The sequence below is a fragment of the Sinohyriopsis cumingii genome, chromosome 10 (assembly GCF_028554795.1).
Source record: "Sinohyriopsis cumingii isolate HCF-2022 chromosome 10, ASM2855479v2, whole genome shotgun sequence".
Lineage (NCBI taxonomy): Eukaryota > Metazoa > Mollusca > Bivalvia > Unionida > Unionidae > Sinohyriopsis > Sinohyriopsis cumingii.
The window spans coordinates 94,736,788-94,764,075 of NC_142970.1; the positions used below are offsets into that span (position 1 = coordinate 94,736,788).

At 37.0% G+C, this 27,288-nt stretch overlaps 1 protein-coding gene across 1 annotated transcript in view; it reads left to right on the forward strand.

Annotated features, from left to right (window-relative positions):
• LOC149790601 (uncharacterized) overlaps positions 1 to 27,288 on the forward strand; it is a 400,967-nt gene that overhangs the window by 117,529 nt on the left and 256,150 nt on the right. The window contains exons 26-30 of the mRNA XM_089972700.1: positions 1,461 to 1,678; positions 2,319 to 2,511; positions 17,780 to 17,962; positions 21,766 to 21,963; positions 25,457 to 25,670. Of these exons, the coding sequence (XP_089828826.1) occupies positions 1,461 to 1,678; positions 2,319 to 2,511; positions 17,780 to 17,962; positions 21,766 to 21,963; positions 25,457 to 25,670 (1,006 nt within the window). The remainder of the gene's footprint in view (positions 1 to 1,460; positions 1,679 to 2,318; positions 2,512 to 17,779; positions 17,963 to 21,765; positions 21,964 to 25,456; positions 25,671 to 27,288) is intronic.

The following is a 27,288-nucleotide window of genomic DNA, read 5'->3' on the forward strand; positions in this document are numbered from 1 at the left end:
CAAAGCTTTTTATGTAAATTAAGCAATTTGAATTCATTGTTATGTCAATTACATGATACATACACTGTGACTATTTGAAGCCATTGTAATGCCAATTATATGACACATAAATTGCAATTTGACATCAGTTGTTATGTCAGTTTCATCAGTTATATGATACATACACTGTGACAATTTGACATTACTGTTATGTCTGTTACATGATAACTGCACTGTGACAATTTGACACAAATGTTATGTCTGTTAGATGATACATACACTGTGACAATTGGACATTATTGTTATGTCTGTTACATCATACATACATTGTGACAATTTTATGCCATTGTTATATCAGTTACATGATACCTACACTGACAATTTTATGCCATTGTTATGTCAGTTACATGATACATACACTGTGACAGTTGATCAACATTGTTATGTCAGTTACATGATACATACACTGTGACAGTTGATCAACATTGTTATGTCAGTTACATGATACATACACTGTGACAATTGATCAACATTGTTATGTCAGTTACATGATACATACACTGTGACAATTTAACTTCATTGTTATGTCAGTTACACAATACATTGACAAAAGTTGGACCATTTAACCATTAACCACAGTTTAGCCATTGTTTTTCTGTCCATCACATCTTGGTTAAGTTTTGTGCTGATGTCATTTGTCAGGAACTCTGGCAGGATCTCATTTTTCCTGAGCACATTCTGGTTGCCCATACTTTAATGCCATTAAGAAATAACCTTTAATCATGATAAACTTGTTAAAGACAGATGAATGTACTATACACTATTACATAATCAGGCTCTAAGGGACTGATTTATGTATAAGAAATATCTTAAACAATTTATATCCCTTTCAGTAAATGTGATTATTATAGTCTGGTATTGGACAGATAATGGGTCCAGAAATGTTTTACAGAATCAGTGGTAACCATTAAGAGTATTTAAGGCTATTGGGATATATTTGTCAATGCTGCAATTGCACCATTTTTTAAAATAAGTACTTATTTGGCAAAATGATACAGGATTTTTGTGATACATTCCACTTTGTGATACACTCCACTCTAAATCCTAAAGTGATATGTTCCACTCTAAATCCAAATGTGATACATTCAACTCTAAATCCTAATGTGATACATTCCACTCTAAATCATAAAGTGACACATTCCACACTAAATCTTAATATGATACATTCCTCTCAATCCTAATGCGATACTTTCCACTCTTAGTCCTAATGCGATACATTTCAATCTAAATCCTAATGTGTTACATTCCACTCTAAATCCTACAATGATACATTCCACCCTAAATCCTAATGTGATAAATTCCACTCTAACTCCTAATGTCTGATTGTTTATTTTATTTAATGCGCAGATGATCAACACTCAAGAAATTAAAATTTTGAGGAACATAACAATTTTTTAATCCACTTTTTATACCATTTTTAGCTACTGTGGATGAGATCAAGTGCCCTGTGGGAACAATACGTTACACAGTTGGAGCAAAGACTGTGACAGACTGTGTACCTTGCCCAGCTGGTTATTATTGCCAGGAAGGATCATCCACAGTGTCGGGCATGTGTGAGGAGGGATACTATTGTCCGACAAATATCAGCAATCCTTATGCTGCCACACCAGCATACATAGGCTCTCATGGCTCTAAGCAGGTAAGAAGATCCATTGATGTATTTGAAACTCAAAGCAAAGACCTGATCAGTCTTACAATCTCCATAATCTTCAAACTTTGTGGTTTAAATTCTAACTCAAACTCAAAACTTTAAATGATTTGAACATCTTAAATTAACTAGCAGTGGGAGAAAATGATATATATAAATTTCCTGTTTTCATCGTTATTTGACAGGTGAAGGGTGGGTATGTCAGAAGTTACGATTTTTTTAATAGTTGCTAGGTTTAGTCACTTAGTTCCTGACTCTATGCAGATGCTATTTTAACAGAAAGGGTGAAGAACAAGTCAGCATAAAATGACACAGCAGAAACAGTAATGGTAAAATTTATTTTGTTGGATTTGTAATTGACAAGTTTCCAAATCAATAATGAAATACAAATTTCCTAGGCAAATTTATTGAAATGGACCTGTATGTAAGGTGGGGACTAACTGTATTTTTAATAGGTCGATAAAATTCTTTGGAAATGCAGAAAAAGTCTTAAATATAGTGCAGTGGCCAATATTTTAACAATCATACATTTTTGTTTCTACGAAGTCATCATGTGAAAGACTGGTAAAACTTATGTATTATTGGTTAAAAATATGTTCATTTGTAAAATAATTTTTGTTTTCTCTTATAGCAACCATGTCCTGGAGGAACATATACCAATGTGACTAAGACTCCTGATCTTGCAAGCTGTATAACATGTCCAGCAGGGTACTACTGTCCCCTTGCTAGCAATAACACAAGAGATTGTCCTCAAGGGTTTTATTGCACTGCAGGCCTGGAAAACCCCATCCCCTGCCCTACAGGTCGCTATGGAAACAATACTAGTGAGTATTTTTCTTCTTTTTTGTGTGCAAATTACAATGGCTTCCACTATAAGAGACCTTATTATGACACTGCTTCCTCACTATAAACTACCTTAGTTTCGCGTTTGGTTTCTTAGTAGACAGGGCCTCAGTATAATACTCCCTCACTAGATAGGGCCTCAGTATAACAGTTACTCGCTAGATAGGTCCTCAGTATAACAGTTCTTCACTAGATAGGGCCTCAATATAACAGTTCCTCACTAGATAGGGCCTCTGTATAATAGTCCCTCACTAGATAGGGCCTCAATATAACAATTCCTCACTAGATAGGGCCTCAGTATAACAGTATGAGTTTCGTTGACTAAGTGATTAGCATGGCAAGTGTTTGAATATTACCACTGGATCACCCCAGATGCATGGTGAGTGTTTGAGTGTTACCACTGGATCACCCAAAATGCATGGCAAGTGTTTGAATATTACCACTAAATCACCCCAGATGCATGGCAAGTGTTTGAATGTTACCACTGGATCACCCCAGATGCACGATGAGTGTTTGACTGTTACCACTGGATCACCCCAGATGCATGGCGAGTGTTTGAATGTTACCAATAGATCACCCCAGATGCATGGCGAGTGTTTGAATATTACCAGTGGATCACCCCAGATGCATGGTGAGTGTTTGAATGTTACCACTAAATCACCCCAGATGCATGGCGAGTGTTTGAATATTACCACTGGATCACCCCAGATGCATGGCGAGTGTTTGAATGTTACCAATAGATCACCCCAGATGCATGGCGAGTGTTTGAATATTAACAATAGATCACCCCAGATGCATGGCGAGTGTTTGATTGTTACCACTGGATCACCCCAGATGCACGGTGAGTGTTTGAATGTTACCAATAGATCACCCCAGATGCATGGCGAGTGTGTGAATATTACCAATATATCACCCCAGATGCATGGTGAGTGTTTGAATATTACCACTGGATCACCCCAGATGCATGGCGAGTGTTTGAATGTTACCACTGGATCACCCCAGATGCACGGTGAGTGTTTGAATATTACCACTGGATCACCCCAGATGCATGGTGAGTGTTTGAATGTTACCAATAGATCACCCCAGATGCATGGCGAGTGTTTGAATATTACCACTGGATCACCCCAGATGCATGGCGAGTGTTTGAATGTTACCACTGGATCACCCCAGATGCATGGCAAGTGTTTGAATGTTACCATTAGATCACCCCATATGCATGGCGAGTGTTTGAATGTTACCACTAGATCACCCCATATGCATGGCGAGTGATTGAATATTACCACTGGATCACCCCAGATGCATGGTGAGTGTTTGAATGTTACCACTGGATCACCCCAGATGCATGGCGAGTGTTTGAATATTACCACTAAATCACCCCAGATGCATGGCGAGTGTTTGAATGTTACCAATAGATCACCCCAGATGCATGGTGAGTGTTTGAATATTACCACTAGATCACCCCAGATGCATGGCGAGTGTTTGAATGTACCACTGGATCACCCCAGATGCACGGTGAGTGTTTCAGTGTTACCACTGGATCACCCAAAATGCATGGCGAGTGTTTGAATGTTACCACTAGATCACCCCAGATGCATGGCGAGTGTTTGAATGTTACCACTGGATCACCCCAGATGCATGGCGAGTGTTTGAATGTTACCACTGGATCACCCCAGATGCACGGTGAGTGTTTGAGTGTTACCACTGGATCAACCCAGATGCATGGCGAGTGTTTGAATGTTACCACTGGATCACCCCAGATGCACGGTGAGTGTTTGAATGTTACCACTAGATCATCCCAGATGCATGGCGAGTGTTTGAATGTTACCACTGGATCAGCCCAGATGCACGGTGAGTGTTTGAATGTTACCAATAGATCACCCCAGATGCATGGTGAGTGTTTGAATATTACCACTGGATCACCCCAGATGCACGGTGAGTGTTTGAATGTTACCAATAGATCACCCCAGATGCACGGTGAGTGTTTGAATGTTACCACTAGATCACCCCAGATGCGTGGCGAGTGTTTGAATGTTACCAATAGATCACCCCAGATGCACGGTGAGTGTTTGAATGTTACCAATAGATCACCCCAGATGCACGGTGAGTGTTTGAATGTTACCACTAGATCACCCCAGATGCATGGTGAGTGTTTGAATGTTACCAATAGATCACCCCAGATGCACAGTGAGTGTTTGAATATTACCCCAGATGCATGGCGAGTGTTTGAATGTTACCATTAGATCACCCAAAATGCATGGTGATTGTTTGAATATTACCACTGGATCACCCCAGATGCATGGTGAGTGTTTGAATGTTACCACTGGATCACCCCAGATGCATGGTGAGTGTTTGAATGTTACCACTGGATCACCCCAGATGCACGGTGAGTGTTTGAGTGTTACCACTGGATCAACCCAGATGCATGGCGAGTGTTTGAATGTTACCACTGGATCACCCCAGATGCACGGTGAGTGTTTGAATGTTACCACTAGATCATCCCAGATGCATGGCGAGTGTTTGAATGTTACCACTGGATCAGCCCAGATGCACGGTGAGTGTTTGAATGTTACCAATAGATCACCCCAGATGCATGGCGAGTGTGTGAATATTACCAATATATCACCCCAGATGCATGGTGAGTGTTTGAATATTACCACTGGATCACCCCAGATGCATGGCGAGTGTTTGAATGTTACCACTGGATCACCCCAGATGCATGGTGAGTGTTTGAATATTACCACTAGATCACCCCAGATGCATGGCGAGTGTTTGAATGTACCACTGGATCACCCCAGATGCACGGTGAGTGTTTGAGTGTTACCACTGGATCACCCAAAATGCATGGCGAGTGTTTGAATGTTACCACTGGATCACCCCAGATGCATGGCGAGTGTTTGAATGTTACCACTGGATCACCCCAGATGCATGGCGAGTGTTTGAATGTTACCACTGGATCACCCCAGATGCACGGTGAGTGTTTGAGTGTTACCACTGGATCAACCCAGATGCATGGCGAGTGTTTGAATGTTACCACTGGATCACCCCAGATGCACGGTGAGTGTTTGAATGTTACCACTACATCATCCCAGATGCATGGCGAGTGTTTGAATGTTACCACTGGATCAGCCCAGATGCACGGTGAGTGTTTGAATGTTACCAATAGATCACCCCAGATGCATGGTGAGTGTTTGAATATTACCACTGGATCACCCCAGATGCACGGTGAGTGTTTGAATGTTACCAATAGATCACCCCAGATGCACGGTGAGTGTTTGAATGTTACCACTAGATCACCCCAGATGCATGGCGAGTGTTTGAATGTTACCAATAGATCACCCCAGATGCACGGTGAGTGTTTGAATGTTACCACTAGATCACCCCAGATGCATGGTGAGTGTTTGAATGTTACCAATAGATCACCCCAGATGCACAGTGAGTGTTTGAATATTACCCCAGATGCATGGCGAGTGTTTGAATGTTACCATTAGATCACCCAAAATGCATGGTGATTGTTTGAATATTACCACTGGATCACCCCAGATGCATGGCGAGTGTTTGAATGTTACCACTGGATCAACCAAGATGCATGGTGAGTGTTTGAATGTTACCACTGGATCACCCAAGATGCATGGTGAGTGTTTGAGTGTTACCACTGGATCACCCCAGATGCATGGCGAGTGTTTGAATGTTACCACTGGATCACCCCAGATGCATGGTGAGTGTTTGAATGTTACCAATAGATCACCCCAGATGCATGGTGAGTGTTTGAATATTACCACTGGATCACCCCAGATGCACGGTGAGTGTTTGAATGCTACCAATAGATCACCCAAAATGTATGGCAAGTGTTTGAATGTTACCAATAAATCACCCCAGATGCACGGTGAGTGTTTGAATATTAACAATAGATCACCCCAGATGCATGGCGAGTGTTTGAATGTTACCAATAGATCACCCCAGATGCATGGCGAGTGTTTGAATGTTACCATTAGATCACCCAAAATGCATGGCGAGTGTTTGAATGTTACCACTGGATCACCCCAGATGCACGGTGAGTGTTTGAGTGTTACCAATAGATCACCCCAGATGCATGGCGAGTGTTTGAATGTTACCACTAAATCACCCCAGATGCATGGCGAGTGTTTGAATGTTACCACTAGATCACCCCAGATGCATGGCGAGTGTTTGAATATTACCACTGGATCACCCCAGATGCATGGTGAGTGTTTGAATATTACCACTGGATCACCCCAGATGCATGGCGAGTGTTTGAATGTTACCAATAGATCACCCCAGATGCATGGCAAGTGTTTGAATGTTACCACTAAATCACCCCAGATGCATGGCGAGTGTTTGAATGTTACCACTAGATCACCCCAAATGCATGGCGAGTGTTTGAATGTTGCCAATAGATCACCCCAGATGCATGGCGAGTGTGTGAATGTTACCACTAAATCACCCCAGATTCATGGCGAGTGTTTGAATGTTACCACTAGATCACCCCAGATGCATGGCGAGTGTTTGAATGTTGCCAATAGATCACCCCAGATGCATGGCGAGTGTTTGAATATTACCACTGGATGACCCCAGATGCATGGCGAGTGTTTGACTGTTACCAATAGATCACCCCAGATGCACAGTGAGTGTTTGAATATTACCACTGGATCACCCGAGATGCATGGCGAGTGTTTGAATGTTACCATTAGATCACCCAAAATGCATGGTGATTGTTTGAATATTACCACTGGATCACCCCAGATGCATGGCGAGTGTGTGAATGTTACCACTGGATCACCCCAGATGCATGGTGAGTGTTTGAATGTTACCACTGGATCACCCAAGATGCATGGTGAGTGTTTGAGTGTTACCACTGGATCACCCCAGATGCATGGCGAGTGTTTGAATGTTACCACTGGATCACCCCAGATGCATGGTGAGTGTTTGAATGTTACCAATAGATCACCCCAGATGCATGGTGAGTGTTTGAATATTACCACTGGATCACCCCAGATGCACGGTGAGTGTTTGAATGTTACCAATAGATCACCCAAAATGTATGGCGAGTGTTTGAATGTTACCAATAAATCACCCCAGATGCATGGTGAGTGTTTGAATATTAACAATAGATCACCCCAGATGCATGGCGAGTGTTTGAATGTTACCAATAGATCACCCCAGATGCATGGCGAGTGTTTGAATGTTACCATTAGATCACCCAAAATGCATGGCGAGTGTTTGAATGTTACCACTGGATCAACCAAGGTGCATGGTGAGTGTTTGAGTGTTACCACTGGATCACCCCAGATGCATGGTGAGTGTTTGAATGTTACCATTAGATCACCCAAAATGCATGGTGATTGTTTGAATATTACCACTGGATCACCCCAGATGCATGGCGAGTGTTTGAATGTTACCACTGGATCACCCCAGATGCATGGTGAGTGTTTGAATGTTACCACTGGATCACCCAAGATGCATGGTGAGTGTTTGAGTGTTACCACTGGATCACCCCAGATGCATGGCGAGTGTTTGAATGTTACCACTGGATCACCCCAGATGCATGGTGAGTGTTTGAATGTTACCAATAGATCACCCCAGATGCATGGTGAGTGTTTGAATATTACCACTGGATCACCCCAGATGCACGGTGAGTGTTTGAATGTTACCAATAGATCACCCAAAATGTATGGCGAGTGTTTGAATGTTACCAATAAATCACCCCAGATGCATGGTGAGTGTTTGAATATTAACAATAGATCACCCCAGATGCATGGCGAGTGTTTGAATGTTACCAATAGATCACCCCAGATGCATGGCGAGTGTTTGAATGTTACCATTAGATCACCCAAAATGCATGGCGAGTGTTTGAATGTTACCACTGGATCAACCAAGATGCATGGTGAGTGTTTGAGTGTTACCACTGGATCACCCCAGATGCATGGTGAGTGTTTGAATGTTACCACTAAATCACCCCAGATGCATGGCGAGTGTTTGAATGTTACCACTAGATCACCCCAGATGCATGGCGAGTTTTTGAATATTACCATTGGATCACCCCAGATCCATGGTGAGTGTTTGAATATTACCACTGGATCACCCCAGATGCATGGCGAGTGTTTGAATGTTACCAATAGATCACCCCAGATGCATGGCGAGTGTTTGAATGTTACCACTAAATCACCCCAGATGCATGGCGAGTGTTTGAATGTTACCACTAGATCACCCCAGATGCATGGCGAGTGTTTGAATGTTACCAATAGATCACCCCAGATGCATGGCGAGTGTTTGAATGTTACCACTAAATCACCCCAGATGCATGGCGAGTGTTTGAATGTTACCACTAGATCACCCCAGATGCATGGCAAGTGTTTGAATGTTACCAATAGATCACCCCAGATGCATGGCGAGTGTTTGAGTATTACCACTGGATCACCCCAGATGCATGGCGAGTGTTTGAATATTACCACTGGATCACCCCAGATGCATGGCAAGTGTTTGAATGTTACCAATAGATTACCCCAGATGCACGGTGAGTGTTTGAATATTACCACTGGATCACCCCAGATGCATGGCGAGTGTTTGAATATTACCACTGGATCACCCCAGATGCATGGCGAGTGTTTGAATATTACCACTGGATCACCCCAGATGCATGGCGAGTGTTTGAATGTTACCACTAGATCACCCCAGATGCATGGCGAGTGTTTGAATATTACCACTGGATCACCCCAGATGCATGGCGAGTGTTTGAATGTTACCAATAGATCACCCCAGATGCATGGCGAGTGTTTGAATATTACCACTGGATCACCCCAGATGCATGGCGAGTGTTTGAATATTGCCACTGGATCACCCCAGATGCATGGCGAGTGTTTGAATGTTACCACTAGATCACCCCAGATGCATGGCGAGTGTTTGAATATTACCACTGGATCACCCCAGATGCATGGCGAGTGTTTGAATGTTACCACTGGATCACCCCAGATGCATGGCGAGTGTTTGAATGTTACCAATAGATCACCCAAAATGCATGGCGAGTGTTTGAATGTTATCAATAGATCACCCCAGATGCATGGCGAGTGTTTGAATATTACCACTGGATCACCCCAGATGCATGGCGAGTGTTTGAATATTACCACTGGATCACCCCAGATGCATATTGAGTGTTTGAATATTACCACTGGATCACGCCAGATGCATGGCGAGTGTTTGAATATTACCACTGGATCACCCCAGATGCATGGCGAGTGTTTGAATATTACCACTGGATCACCCCAGATGCATGGCGAGTGTTTGAATATTACCAATAGATCACCCAAAATGCATGGCGAGTGTTTGAATGTTACCAATAGATCACCCCAGATGCATGGCGAGTGTTTGAATATTACCACTGGATCACCCCAGATGCATGTCGAGTGTTTGAATATTGCCACTGGATCACCCCAGATGCATGGCGAGTGTTTGAATGTTACCACTAGATCACCCCAGATGCATGGCGAGTGTTTGAATATTACCACTGGATCACCCCAGATGCATGGCGAGTGTTTGAATGTTACCACTGGATCACCCCAGATGCATGGCGAGTGTTTGAATGTTACCAATAGATCACCCAAAATGCATGGCGAGTGTTTGAATATTACCACTGGATCACCCCAGATGCATGGCGAGTGTTTGAATATTACCACTGGATCACCCCAGATGCATGGCGAGTGTTTGAATATTACCACTGGATCACCCCAGATGCATGGTGAGTGTTTGAATATTACCACTGGATCACGCCAGATGCATGGCGAGTGTTTGAATATTACCAATAGATCACCCCAGATGCATGGCGAGTGTTTGAATGTTACCAGTAGATCACCCAAAATGCATGGCGAGTGTTTGAATGTTACCAATTGATCACCCCAGATGCATGGCGAGTGTTTGAATATTACCACTGGATCACCCCAGATGCATGGCGAGTGTTTGAATATTACCACTGGATCACCCCAGATGCATGGCGAGTGTTTGAATGTTACCAATAGATCACCCAAAATGCATGGCGAGTGTTTGAATGTTACCAATAGATCACCCCAGATGCATGGCGAGTGTTTGAATATTACCAATAGATCACCCCAGATGCATGGCGAGTGTTTGAATGTTACCAATAGATCACCCAAAATGCATGGCGAGTGTTTGAATGTTACCAATAGGTCACCCAAAATGCATGGCGAGTGTTTGAATGTTACCACTGGATTACCCCAGATAAACTGTTTGTGGTCTGTTTGAAGTATGCTTGCATTCTGTTTGTGCTGTTTACATTCCATTAATAAATAAGAAACACTTTTTATTATGCAATCAGATTTCTACCATCATCTCCTTTTCATTTTCTTCATTTCTGGAATCAAATAGAAATATATTTACTTATGTTGGGCCATAATAGTTTAAGGGACAAACTGTAGCTTTAGCTGTATTGAAGTAGCAAATGTATAAATTGCTAAATACTGCTTTAAATAAATTGTACCTACAACTGATACAAGTGTCAAAATGTAGTTGTAGAGCAATTGTCAAAAAAGTTTAATTCTTTTTTATTCTTTTCAGAGAAAGTGTACATATACATGTAGACATCACCAGTGTTAATTTTGATGTCATCATTGACATGAACAATGTCTTGTCTTGTTATGGGTGGAATATTATCTTGTTATGCATGGAATATTATCTTGTTATGCATGGAATATTGTCTTGTTATGCATGGAATATTGTCTTGTTATGCACGGAATATTGTCTTGTTATGGTTGGAATGTTGTCTTGTTATGGGTGGAATATTGTCTGCCAGTATGAGGAACCTGAAATTTGGATACCATGCAAAAGAGGCTTACAACAATGAAAATTGTATTTGTTTGAAAATAATTGATTTTCAAATCCATATATTAAATGTATTTGTGTTACATTCAGAATATTTTATTGATTTTCAAAATGTATTCTTCATTTGGTTGCATTCCTTCTAATTCAGCATTTGTTTTTCTACTGCATTGAGTTTATGTTCTTGCTGCATTTTATTTGGTTTCATTTTTATTTCACAGGTGAAATTGCCTATTTCAGTACCTGTAACTACCATAAAGACCACTGCAGTGTTAGTAGGAACAAATCAAACAGACTACCCACACAAAACCTAATTCAGCTGTCTGTAATTGATGAATATATACCTAGCATTGTATATCATAAACTACCATAAAGACCACTGCAGTGTTATTAGGAACAAATCAAACAGACTACCCACACAAAACCTAATTCAGCTGTGTGTAAGTGATGAATATATACCTAGCATAGTATATCATAAAGTCGTAGAATTATATGTTGATTATAAACTAACTCAGAATCACCTCATATCCCATTAGATCAAGTCTGCAACATTTTAGTTTCCAAAAATAATATTATACCAAGGATAAAGAAATATCTACTCAATGCACAGAAAGAAACTGTTCAACTTATATATTACTGGTTATGAACTATTGCTGCACACAAAGTAATATTAATAATAATTGTATGAAGCTAGTCACTGCCTGCTGATATGATCATTTTTTAAGTGGCCTTCCTTGAGATAAAATATTTTATTGTATGCATTTGGTTAAAAAACCTTTCATAATTTAACACCCTTTTCCTTGAGTGATATGCTTATGCTAAACAATAATATCTTTATGTACTCTTTATGATCAACATTATAACTTTATTTACAACTATAAAAACAAACAAATGCAATATAATTCCAAAGTTTATGAATTGAACGTGTTTTCATCAATTTGATTTGATGTAACTGGTCATGTGATACTGATCTGGAATTTTTTACACGTTGATAAATTCTGCAGACTACTTTTAGTTCCCTATTTACATGTCATTTGATGTGAAGTTTTGTTTCTATCAACCCCTTACACCCTAATAATAACAACAACAAAAATCCACCCACCCACTCCTGTGATTTCCAATCAAAATTTACAAACCACAGATTACAATGGACTATTATAAAATATAACAATGTAATTGCACAGCCCTTCCTGCACTCCACCAATTATCCTTTTTCCCAACAAAAGGATGTAGTAGGCTTTGCAAACCGATCTTCAGAAACTAGCGTATTTCACATACCTGACAACATGTTACAGCAGGGGTTATGAAGGGTCAGGGTCATATGCCAAACAAGGGATGTAACTAAAAATGGACACGATTTTGCTTCTGAAACATAAAAATGCATGGAAAGTAAAAACAACATTGCTATAACAGCATGTGCCATATGCAAGCATAATTTTCTAGAAAAATGGAATATCCTGGTTTAACTGCAACAACTATTTTTTATATATTAAAATAAATAATGATCAAAACAATATATCGCTGGCATGACCTGCTATGACATTCTACCCCATATTACTGTATCAATGATTGACAAATTTTAGCTAGGGAAGATAGGGCTATATATTCTATTGCATTCAAAGGCTAATGAAAGAAAACTTTGATCTACATAAAAGTGAACGTTTTGTTGATTAAATATGCTACCTTGATGTTAGAAAAGAATTAAATTGGAATTATAAGGATTAAATGATTATGGTTGGGTATTTATCGATGTGTAAATTTTACCTAATCACTCACAAAGTTCACATAAAGTCCTTCATACTTTTTTTTACTTTGTGAGTGATTAGGTAAAATTTACACATCGATAAATACCCAACCATGATCATCTAATCCTATAGAAAAAGTAGTTAACTGATTCTGCTTTCTGGAATTGGCTACCACATCCATGTTCAAAGAAGAATGTTTCCACTGTAATATAGGGGCCCTGAGTGGTCTAGTGGTCTAAAGCACTCTACGTTATGGATCACTGCCATCTCACCTCTGTCTGCATGGGTTCGAGTCTCAGATTAGGCCAATGTGGGTATGTGAGAAAGCTTGCCAGTAGCTTCTCGTGGGTCAGTGGTTCTTTCTGGGTTCTTCCTCCATCATTAATACTGGCTGCCTTGTATAGCCTATCGTGTGCTGAAAAGTGGCATTAAACCCTACAACAACAACAATAACAACAAAAACACTGTAATATATCTCACCAAATATTGGTTCAGCTTCTACTTTATGTGCAGCCATTAAACAGATGTTAGCAGGATACAATGCTGTACATATAAATTCATTATGTAATTTTAAAAAGTGATTTGTGTGATCTTTCTCCAACGTAATTCATTCATTCTTTCTTTTCATTTATAAATGTTGTGTAATTATAAAGAATATTTTATACTTCTGAGGGTTTTATGGGAGATAAGCTAATATTGAGAGAGAAGTATGGTACTATAATGATGATGATGATGATGATGATGATGATTATTAAAGATCCTGACACAAAAAGACCTCCCTCATTATAAAACTTTTTATGACAGCTGTATAAAATTATTGCATTATAAGTGAGGTTGCCTTATATAATGGTGTGTTACATAGGTGAGGTCACTGTTCACTATGGTGTTTTACATAAATGAGGTTATCTTTAAGGGTGCTATGGAGTTTTGCATAAGCGAGGTTATCTTTAAGTGCATTATGGTGTTTTACATCAGTGAGGTTATCTTTAAGTGCATTATGGTGTTTTACATAAATGAGGTTATCTTTAAGTGCACTATGGTGTTTTACATAAGTGAGGTTATCTTTAAGTGCACTATGGTGTTTTACATAAGTGAGGTTATCTTTAAGTGCACTATGGTGTTTTACATAAGTGAGGTTATCTTTAAGTACGCTATGGTGTTTTACATAAATGAGGTTATCTTTAAGTGCACTATGGTGTTTTACATAAGTGAGGTTATCTTTAAGTGCACTATGGTGTTTTACATAAGTAAGTTCATCTTTCACTATATTGTGTTAACATGTGAGGTCATCTTGCATGATTTTGTGTTACATAAATGACAAAGTTAGGTCATCTTACACCATGATATGTTACGTGAGGTCATCTTACACTAGTATGTTTTACATAAATGAGGTCATAAGTAAAGATGTCTTTAGTAAAAAGTGATTTTGATATAGGTGCAGTGATTTGTTTTATGTGGACTTTAACAATACCATGTGTTGGAATAAAAAGACTACACTTTGTTTTTATTGGTTTATCATTCAAACATACATCTCTTTTTAACAGATAAAACTATCACCCAAAATTTATTTTTTGCCCATTGGTAGTAAATTGTATGTAACTAACATCATGAAGGTAAAGACTTGTATTGACATTTAACCATTGTGAATATCTAGTTTATCTGGAATTGCCTAATTGAATTTAAAGTGTGATGATATTTCTATCATCTTAACTTTTGACTGTTGAATAACTTGTATTGAATTAACACCCATCTACACCAGTCTCCTTGTATAAAATGACAATTATAGCTAATGAAGATATTGTTGAAAATTCAGACTCTTGCAGTTATGATCATGAATTATCCAGAGCAAGGAAGCGACCTTTCCAGTTGTGTTTGTATGTTTTGCCATCCATATCTTTAGCAAAAGATATAGTGTTATCAATATCTGTCGATATCTTCATATCCTGTCTGTCTTGAATTAAGCTTTTATTCAATAGCTTTTGAAGATATTCATGGAATTAAACCAAATCTATTGTGAGGCTTTACATTCAGAAAATTATTTTCACATTTACTGACAAAATTTAAGGGTCACCAAATTTTGTTCGACAGAGTTTTGCCATTTATGTTCACAATATTTTTAAAAAGGTTGGGGGTATCCATATACTACGAAGATATCAAGTTTAATGTTTTTGTTTGATAATATTACCTTTGTATGACAAAAGGGTTTGTAGTGTGGGATAACGTTAAAAATGTATAAATCTGAACATGCTGAATGGGCAGGAAGTAGAGCAGTCAACAGTTACCATTATCAGGTTTCATTTTAACAAGAAGTTGGGAGTGAGAATTCGGAAAACAGTTACCAGTATCAGGTTTCAGTTTAAAAAGAAGTTGGGAGTGAGAATTCGGAAAACAGTTACCAGTATCAGGTTTCAGTTTAACAAGAAGTTGGGAGTGAGAATTCGGAAAACAGTTACCAGTATCAGGTTTCAGTTTAACAAGAAGTTGGGAGTGAGAATTCGGAAAACAGTTACCAGTATCAGGTTTCATTTTAACAAGAAGTTGGGAGTGAGAATTCGGAAAACAGTTACCAGTATCAGGTTTCATTTTAACAAGAAGTTGGGAGTGAGAATTCGGAAAACAGTTACCAGTATCAGGTTTCAGTCTAAAAAGAAGTTGGGAGTGAGAATTCGGAAAACAGTTACCAGTATCAGGTTTCAGTTTAACAAGAAGTTGGGAGTGAGAATTCGGAAAACAGTTACCAGTATCAGGTTTCAGTTTAACAAGAAGTTGGGAGTGAGAATTCGGAAAACAGTTACCAGTATCAGGTTTCATTTTAACAAGAAGTTGGGAGTGAGAATTCGGAAAACAGTTACCAGTATCAGGTTTCATTTTAACAAGAAGTTGGGAGTGAGAATTCGGAAAACAGTTACCAGTATCAGGTTTCATTTTAACAAGAAGTTGGGAGTGAGAATTCGGAAAACAGTTACCAGTATCAGGTTTCAGTTTAAAAAGAAGTTGGGAGTGAGAATTCAGAAAAGAGAAGTTGGGAGTGAGAATTCAGAAAAAAGAAGTTGGGAGTGAGAATTTGGAAAACATATCACTATCAGGAACAGTTTGTGGGATTCAGGAAGACAATTATAAGTCTGGGTAACTGGCTCAGCATCATGACAAATCTGGGTACCTCAGTCATATTGATTTTAATGCGATTCAGCACCATTTAGTTATGGTATCTTTGGGAGAAAGGGGCTGTCCTTCATTTAATAATTGTTTACCAATCATATTCTGCATGTAAAGGAAGTGGGGGTGGGTTTGTGATCTAGTATATATTTGGATGCATGAGAGAGAATAGACAGATATGTGATAAGAACTTATATAGAAACTTCATAGAGAAACTTAAAAAGGGACTTATTAGAAGAAGGATAGAGACTTCATAGAGAAACTTATAAAGGGACTTACAAGAAGAAGGATAGAGACAGACATTATGCTGAGAGACTTAAAAAGGGACTTATTAGAAGAATGATAGAGACAGACATCATACAGAGAGACAGTGATTATAGATATATATATATAATGGAGAGATTGATAGTATTAGAGTGGGCAACCATATAAGGAAACCATGTAGCTAAACTGTAGTGTTGAATTTAAATAGTTGGACAGAACTTTAGTATACGTATATTTAGATATACATGTAGACAATAGTTTGCCAAAATGATTTAGTGTATTAAATATTATGCCACTGAGATCCCCCCTCCACCCCAAAGCCAGAAGCACTAGAATTTGTTTATGTGCCTATGCAGTTTGAAGTTATGTCAAAATGGATCTAATTGTGTTTACCATGAATAGAAGCAGATTTCATTATCTGAATATTTTTTTAATGTATATGCAGAATTTTAAGAAGGTTTTACTGTACTAGAACCATTATATTTTACTGTATTAGTACCATAATGTTTTTACTGTACTAGTACCATTATGTTTTTACTGTACTAGTACCATAATGTTTTACTGTACTAGAGCCATTATGTGTTTACTGTACTAGAACCATTATGTTTTTACTGTACTAGTACCATTATGTTTTTACTGTACTAATACCATTATGTTTTTACTGTACTAGTACCATTATGTTTTTACTGTACTAGTACCATTATGTTTTTACTGTACTAGTACCATAATGTTTTTACTGTACTAGTACCATTATGTTTTTACTGTACTAGTACCATTATGTTTTTACTGTACTAGAGCCATTATGTGTTTACTGTACTAGAACCATTATGTTTTTACTGTACTAGTACCATTATGTTTTTACTGTACTAATACCATTATGTTTTTACTGTACTAGTACCATTATGTTTTTACTGTACTAGTACCATTATGTTTTTACTGTACTAATGCCATTATGTTTTTACTGTACTAGTACCATTATGTTTTTACTGTACTAGTACCATTATGTTTTTACTGTACTAGTACCATTATGTTTTTACTGTACTAGTACCATTATGTTTTTACTGTACTAGAACCATTATGTTTTTGATGTCCGTATTATCACTATCAGGATTGTGTGCCTATTATTTTGATACTCCAGAATTCTTTATTCTTTGTGAATAACACAATACAGTTTTTTGTCCATTGCTGTTATCATTGTTATAATATTATGAAACTATTCTAATCTTTTTGGTTTTCCTCCTAGAATTGCCTGCCATGGAATATTGTCCACTTTGTGACCCTGGCTATTACTGTGATGCCCCTGGATTACCACAGCCTCGTGCCCAGTGTGACCCAGGCTTCCTATGTTATAAAGGTGCCACTACATCAGGGCCCACTGATGGTGTAACAGGAGAGGTCTGTGTTGCCGGAGGATATTGTGAAGCAGGTATGAGGCACAATAATATATTAACACCTTGTAATTTACCTACAGATCATGTTAAGACACTGGCAGTCATCACTGATGTCTTACCTTGAAATCATGTTTTAACACTGACAATCATCACTGACCTCTTACTTTGTGTTACAACACTGACCATCATCACTGACCTCTTACTTTGTGTTACAACACTGACCATCACTACTGATCTCTCACCTTGTTATCATGTTTCAAGACTGACCATCACCACTGATGATGTGATCACCTTGTGATCATGTTTCAAGACTGACCATCACCACTGATCTCTTACTTTGTGTTACAACACTGACGATCATCACTGACCTCTTATCTTGAAATCATGTTTCACGACTGACCATCACCACTGATCTCTTACCTTGTGATCATGTTATGATGCTGACCATCATCACTGACTTCTTACCGTGAAATCATATTTCAAGGCTGACCATCATCACTGACTTCTTACCTTGAAATCATGTTTTAACACTGACCATCATCACTGACCTCTTACTTTGTGTCACAACACTCACCATCATGGCTGACCTCTTACCTTGAAATCATGTTATGACACTGACCATCATCACTGACCTCTTACCTTGAAATCATGTTACAACACTGACCATCATCACTGACCTCTTACCTTGTGATACAACACTGACCACCTTTACTAGAGTATCACCTCAAAATTTACTTTGTTGTATCCATGATTCTTTGCATTGCTTCTACAGGGATCAGTGACTACTGATTTTTTTCCCTAGCCCAGAGGACCATTGTAAATTCCAAACTGTCTAATTCCCAAGATATTTTAGTAGCCTTCATTGCTAGTACCTTAAGATTTGTGGTATTTAATGATTCTACATTGTGGCAAAGAAATCTGATGTTACATATTTAAAATAGGACTAGGATTACATATTACCCCATTGAGCATTTTATGGGTACATTCAAATCTATGCCCATTTTACAGATAGAATGTCAGATTCCTGTAACCATAAAAACAACACACCAAGCATGTAGCATCTTTGAGGGCAGCCATTTGCAATAATCATTACCCTGTCAGATCTTGTGTAATCTATCCCAGTCCATTAAGATATTTGACCGTTGCATTTGTGTTCAAAATGACCATTATATTTGTGTTCAAAATGACCATTGCATTTGTGTTCAAAATGACCATTATATTTGTGTTCAAAATGACCATTGCATTTGCGTTCAAAATGACCATTGCATTTTGTATCATAGATGACCAGGAATGTAGTTGGTTTTATCCTGCAGTGTTAGTTTAGGTTCATTTTTGTTCTGCAGTTTCTTGCTATATCTGAATGGACTGGACTGTGTCCATTTCTTCCACATGTGTTTATTTGTTAAACTATATTTTACAATAGTCCTATAGCCACATGTAAAATTGTGTCAGTCTCACAAGATTTTTCTAACAGCCAGACTGACACAGTTGTTGAACTCTGTAATAATACTATATTTCATCAAGTACGATAATTCACTTCAAACAAACTGTAAAGTTTTTATGTCTGTGTTGGTATTACTCTGCTAATAATGCTCTACTCTTGTTTAAGTTAGTATTGTAACCCAAAATCTTTTAAAAGACAGACATATTTGTCAAGAAACCAAATATCATTGTAAAGCTAGCCTTCTTTTTTTTCTTCCCTTAATGTTTTAAAAAAGTTAATTTTGCCATATTACAGTTTGTAATTGTTTCATTTATCCAACACACTGATTGGGAAAGAAAACCATACATGTTAAAAGTTAGTTGGACACAAACAATGTCTCTATACCTCTTTTAACAATTCTGATGACTGTGATTCTGATGACTGTGATTAACACCAATACATTTATAGCACAACACCCATTAATCATAATAGTCCAGACAATTAACATATTCCTAAAAATCATTTTGTTAAATACCTAGGTCAATTTATCGTAATGTCCTCATTTATATCAGTCAAAATGCCCCAATAAATATAGCATGTCTCACATAAGATATATCAGCATTATAAATTAATGCAGTCCTCACTTGACTTATGTCAGCATTATACATTAATACAGTCTTGACCTGACATAGATCAGTATTATAAATTAACACGGCCCTCACCTGACATATATCAGAATTATAAATTAACATTGTCCTCACTTGACATATATCAGAATTATAAATTAACCAAGTCCTCAGTTGACATATACCAGCATTAATAATCAACAGTCCTCACTTGACATATATCAGTATTATAAACTAACAAAGTCCTCATTTGACATACACCCGCATTATTAATTAGCACTTTCATCACTTGATATATATATATTAGAAATATAAATTACCACAGACCTTGCTTTTGTACACTGAATATATTTTGTCGATTCATTATTTATGACATTCATTGAATAATGCTAAATGTAACTTTGCTACAAATGTTTTATTAAATATTCTGTAAATCCACATTTATAATCAGGAAGAATGTTTTCATCAAGATTTAAGGACCTGTGTCCCTCATCAGAATTGCTGGGTATAATTCACACCAAAACAATAGAATATCTTTCTCTGTTCTTGAGGTAGATATGATTTTGTTCAACAGATAAAACAGAGTTTACAGTATAAGTGACCTTATCAAACTGGATATGTCAGCTCAAGATATTGTCAGTCATGATACCAATCAGTTTTTCATGTTCAAACTGTTCTCTACTTATTTCTTTCAGATTAAATTGATTTTTCTCAGCTTTTAGTTTTGCTCAGCTTTCTATGATCATGGCTTTTTACATGGTTGCGTTATTTTTTATACTATTAGGCTAGTTGTTTATATGTTGCTATGATGTTAGAAAAGATGCAAATGAACACAATTTACTGACTTTTTTATAATGCTCAACCATGTATGAAAGTAGTCACCAAAATGTACCCTGAAAAGGTAACGACATGATTATCTAGTGTACCAGAAAAGGGCTGAAATATAAAATTTTCTTTATCTGGCTTCTGTCCAGCTTTGGTCATTATCCATTTTTGACCAGTTTTTTATTTCTTTTATAATCACATCTTTCTCTGAAAGTTTTCTTTTTGAAACTAATTCAGTTTGATTTATTCCAGAATTACGCATTCATTTCTGCATGTTCTTTTGTTTGAATATATAATCCTTTACATCATTTATGTAACCATGACAATACACAACATAGCAGATTTATGTAACCATGACAATACACACCATAGCAGATTTATGTATCCATGACAGTACACAACATAGCAGATTTATGTAACCATGACAAAACATGACATAGCAAATTTATGTAACCATGACAATACACAACATAGCAGATTTATGTACCATGACAATACACAATATAGCAGATTTATGTAACCATGACAATACATGACATAGCAGATTTATGTAACCATGACAATTCATGACATAGCAGATTTATGTAACCATGACAAAACAAAACATAGCAGATTTATGTAACCATGACAATACACAGCATAGCAGATGTATGTAACCATGACAAAACATGACATAGCAGATTTATGCAACCATGACAATACACAACATAGCAGATTTATGTAACCATGACAATACACAATATAGCAGATTAATGTAACCATGACAATACATGACATAGCAGATTTATGTAACCATGACAATACATGACATAGCAGATTCATGTAACCATCACAATACATGGTATAGCAGATGGCAGTTACTTCAAGATTAAAATTGGCAGTCAATAGCTCAAGCTTACTGCTGTATGTATGATGGGTATTTTACATGATTAATTATGGTACATAAATTCTGGCTTGTTTTCAGGATCATATGTGGCCAAACCTTGTCCCATGGGAACCTACAGCAACGTAACAGGAGCTGTAAACAACTATGACTGTACTGATTGTGATCCTGGTTATTACTGCAACTCAGTAGCTGGTGGGGCTCCCTCGGGGATGTGTTGGGGTGGCTACTACTGCACAGGTTCAGCTAAGGTGCCAACACAACATGTGTCAGATCCAGGTAGGTGTTGAGATTTTGTGATATATTTTTCCACCTTTTCTAAAACTTTATTGTTGATAATTCTGCAACAAAATAAAGCATGTTCCAGTTACTTTGAAAATAATGGATTATATGACTCTTTCTTATCCTTGTGTTTCCCCAAAATCAACTTGTATTGACTTTCTTGTCTTTGAGTTTCCCCAACATCAAGTTGTATTGACTTTCGTATCCTTGAGTTTCCCCAACATCAGCTTGTATTGACTTTTGTGGTGTTCTTTGGTCAGGGCACTTTACTGGACTCTGTATAACAGACATATGCAGCTTCCTACAGGGTCTGGGCCAGATGGTGATTTTTATATGTACCTATATGATACTAATTTTACCAGATATGTGCCAGATATGGCTCAAGGGTAGTACATGGTAGATGTATGATACACTTCAAAGTATTGTTGTTCTGTACAATACAAACAAAAATATCCCAGATATTTTCCTCCAGTTTTCTACACCGAATAGCTTAGCAGTAAAGCTATTAATTGATTTGTATTATTGGAGTCTCACATCTAGGCAAACTTTAGCATTGTTTTCCATTGGTAATGGGTTTTATAAGGTTCTTCAGTTTTTATCCAATGCAACTTGACTCCACCAGAGCTGTTTTGGAGAATCTATTTTGTACTTGTTATGGTGAGTCTGTACTTTTTATGGTGAGTCATTGCAGTTGCTTTGTTTGTATTTATTTTAATGTGAATTTTTGCAGCTTTTTTTGTTTGTTTTAATCTAGTCACTTTTGTCATCAATATAAATTTTAAAATATTTTATACTGTCATTTGGTAATGGCTTTCCAATGTGGTAATGATACACTTTCATTTGGTGTTGACTTTCCATGATGGTATTGTTGCACTTTCATTTGGTGTTGACTTTCCATGATGGTATTGTTGCACTTTCATTTGGTACTGACTTTTCAAAGTGGTAATGTTATACTATCATTAGGTACAGACTTGCCATGCTGGTAATGTGATACTATCATTTGGTATTAATTTTTCATGGTGATAATGTTGCATTATCATTTGGTGCTGACTTTTCAGTGATAATATTATACTATCCAGGGTTCCAACGCTACCGGGAAATCAGTAAAAACTCGGGAGAAATGATTTTTTTTTCCCGACCATGAAAAGTTCTTAAATTTTGCAAATATTGATGAAAGTTGGGAAACCCCCAGGAATTTTCCTCCTCAACTTGACACCTAAAACAATTACGTAATTGAGTCATAACTGAACTGATCGTGAGTTAATTTATCGAGTTCTAACTAGAATAATAGAAGGTTGCAGTATGGATCATTTGGGTGCTTGCCATAAATCCAAACGCTCAGTGGATTACATTCATCTAATAGACTAATTGTTTCACAGCTTGATATCCATATTTATTTTATGGAAGGTATGAAAACCAGTCTAGCGTCACAAGAGGCCAACATGATGGCATTAAAGCATATCCACTTAACAGATGGCTAGCAAACTTAAACGTTGTTAGATCGAGTTATATCTGCATGAAATTGATATGAAAATTATTTATTTTCTCAGAAAGTGAGAGTATTAAAATCATTATGTCTTTAATCTGCTGAAAGACGATAAAACTAATGCGTTGATGAAATTTGAGCTCGTATTAGTGACTTCAGTTACTAGTCGCACAAGTACACAGAATCTCACAACCATCATTTTCAAATATTGTAGAATTTTTTTTTACATGAAAGTCCTATACTGGTTGTAATAAAAATACAAAAATGAAAGAGCACAGAATTCTCTATATTTATTCCCAGACCAATTTCCGGAGTTTTGCTGTATCAAGTTTCTTGTAGTTGTTCTCGAAATAAATATGTTGAGAATTATATGTTCTTTCTGGTGTTTACACATTTAAAAGGAGTTTGTTTTTGCTGATATCACGTGACAATGTCGTTGTTTGAGATTTGTGAAGTCATGTGACTATTAATGCAAATTGCAAGTACCGGGTCAGGTTTCATCTATGCTGAGTTTCGTCTAGTCTGTCATTGGATCAAAGATATAACGATTATAATACTATACATTTTTGAGAAAATAAATAATTTTCTTATCGATTTCATGCAGGTATAAGTCAATATAACATAGCTTAAATTTGCTAGGCCTGCTGGTATGCTATCTTATGGTTGTGGCAGATTCCAAAATTTTTACTCATAATTGCTCTGAACCCACACTCCAAATGTGAACAGTGGGGTTGGAATATTTGGAAAAAACCTGGATAAGACAAATTTGGAATCTCTGAGCTGAACTTTGGTGCAAAACTATTACACAAACTATTGCTTGACTCAGTGTGCAGTTTGTTTGGCAAAAATAAACATATTAGACAAAATACCGTAAGCAGGCTTTCACAACCAAACAAACTACTTATTGTATGTTTCTGATGTGCACCAATAACCTATGCAGAAGTGCTGAGTTTGATTACAGGCCAACCTGGGTTGGCTGCCATGTTTTGTCCTTAGGTGTGACACCTTAATCTCATTACCCAAGAAAACTCATGAAAACACCTTGTCAAAAGATCTTAAAGCCAACTAGACTGAAATTGTATTGTGTATTTCTTATTTATATTGATAATTTTGTCATTTTAAAAATATTTATATGCTTGATTTCTTTTTTTACAAAACAATCATGCTGTCAACATGAAAAGATTCAGAATGGCTACATTGTATATAGATGTGCAGGATACAAAATAATTATAATGTCTACATTATATCATAATGATCCAGGATACTTAACATTGTATCATAATGATCCAGGATACTTAACATTGTATCATAATCCAGGATACTTAACACTGTATCATAATGATCCAGGATACTTAACATTGTATCATAATCCAGGATACTTAACATTGTATCATAATGATCCAGGATACTTAACAGTGTATCATAATGATCCAGGATACTTAACATTGTATCATAATGATCCAGGATACTTAACACTGTATCATAATGATCCAGGATACTTAACATTGTATCATAATGATCCAGGATACTCAACATTGCATCATAATGATCCAGGATACTTAACATTGTATCATAATATGCCTAATTTAAATATGTCATTCCTCCCATTTCATTTCGTAAGTGTTGAATCCCTAAAATTTGAAAAAACAGAAAACACATAATTATATTTGCATAATATAAGCAGTTTAATTATTAAAAATGACAAATATGACCTGTAACAAAAAGAAATTAGAAAGGTGTTTATATTTATAAATTTCCAGATTTTTCATGAAAATTCCAGAATTATCTTATGAAGGGTTTAGGGATGTATTTTTGGAATTATCACATGTATGATGCTTCATCAAATAAAGACAGGTAAAGATTTTGGGCAAATTTCAAACATCACAGCTCGTTAAAGGGGGGGACATGATAATCATTGAAATTTTGTGTTTCATTAGTCACATGTATTTTTGTGCTCTAAAATCGGAGAGATAGAAAATGAAGGAAGCTTTCTAAATTTTTCAGGTTATTACTCCAAGAATGGTTCAACTAACCAAACAGAATGTGAGATAGGGACATATAATCCAGAATTTGCTCAGTCTGCTTGTCGTATTTGCCCTGAGGGATTCTATTGCCCTAACAAGGCAATGAATTATACTGTGGACTGCCCGGCAGGGCGATATTGTCCAGAAGGCAGCTACATTCCACAAGATTGCCCACCAGGAACTTTCAACAATGCGTAAGTTTGAAATTGTTCTGAAAAGTGTTTTGCACATTTATTACACATTGCTTCATCTTCTGATTAAGCCTTGCAAGGGGTATTTTTATAGTTAGATTTTGCAAAGGGTATTTTTGTAGTTAGATTTTGCAAAGGGTATTTTTGTAGTTAGATTTTGCAAAGGGTATTTTTGTAGTTATATTTTGCAAGGGGTATTTTTGTTGTTAGATTTTGCAAGGGGTATTTTTGTTGTTAGATTTTGCAAGGGTTGTCTCTTAAATGCTTTTTCAGCTTAGAGGGATTATAAGAGTGCAGTATAAAAAATCTGAATCCTTTGAATGATTTCTTGTCTTTTCCTACAGGACAGTACTTTCAAGTTAGCAAACAACTACTGTAATTACTCAGTATTCTTCATACAGGACTGTACTTTCAAACTAGCATAATTTCAAACTAGCAAACAATTACCGTCATTACTCAGTCTAATCCCTACCTGACAATTCTTTCAAGATAGGAAATTAGTTGCTAACCAGAATCTTCCAAAAGCTTGTGTACTTGAAAAGTATTAAATATTGTTTTTTCAAGAGTTTTTTCATTTTGTGATTAAATTTACCCAAGGTTATCTTGAATAGTTTTGCCATTTGAAGACATTTGGAAAATCCAAACATTTCGGCTACAAATCTGCCTTACATCTAGCAGCCATCTTACTTCAACCTATCCTCAGATTCCTTTTTTCGATGGCATTATGTTACAGCTGTTAATTATTCTTTGTGACAACAAGGTCAAAACATTTCAATCCAGTTGCATATTCAAGGTCAATGTTTTTCCACACCCAGGCCTGGGGTGACTGTAATTGGTAATTATAATCATATGTAATTGATTACTAATTTTCTCAGTAATCACAAGTGATTTCAATCTGAAGTTACATTTAATTACAGTTTAATCAATAACTACCCAAAACCCTGCAATCAAGATTACTTCCAGCTTACAACATTGTTGTATATCCATGAACACACAGCTGTAATAAGATTACGTTTTGATTACAACATATTTCCATGAATTCATGGCTGTAATCAAGATTACTTTTTTATTACAGCATGATTATACTTTCACAAACATGTACTTACAGCTTAAAGTGGTTTTATGTTCATTCAGAAAACAGGTAGTTAGATTAATTTGGAGCATTTTACAATTTATACAAAAATTGTATGACAAGGTTACATTTAGCCTCATTTGACTTGTTTTATTTCAGCATATGTTGCAGTAAGGGCCTGGTCCATATCTTATTGTTCATTTTTTTCCCCGTTAACTTTGCATTGTCAGAATCGTTCAGTACTCCTTGATACTGAACGTGCACAACAATACACATATAGCATTCACGTGAATAAAGGAACTACTTTCTATTGTAAACAAACAATGATGCAGACACCAGCACTTTTGATTTGTAAACAAATCATATACACTCGCATAAGAGGCTCTTTACATTGTGGTTATTTAAATTTGTTTCTGAATGAACTAAAACATGTTTCGTGGACTGCAAAAAAAACCCAGCTGTTTTGGCACATTCCGCATTGATACAATGTTACGGATTTAGGCTAGCTACATTATATAAAAGACGGGCAATTATGTCCTTACAAATAAC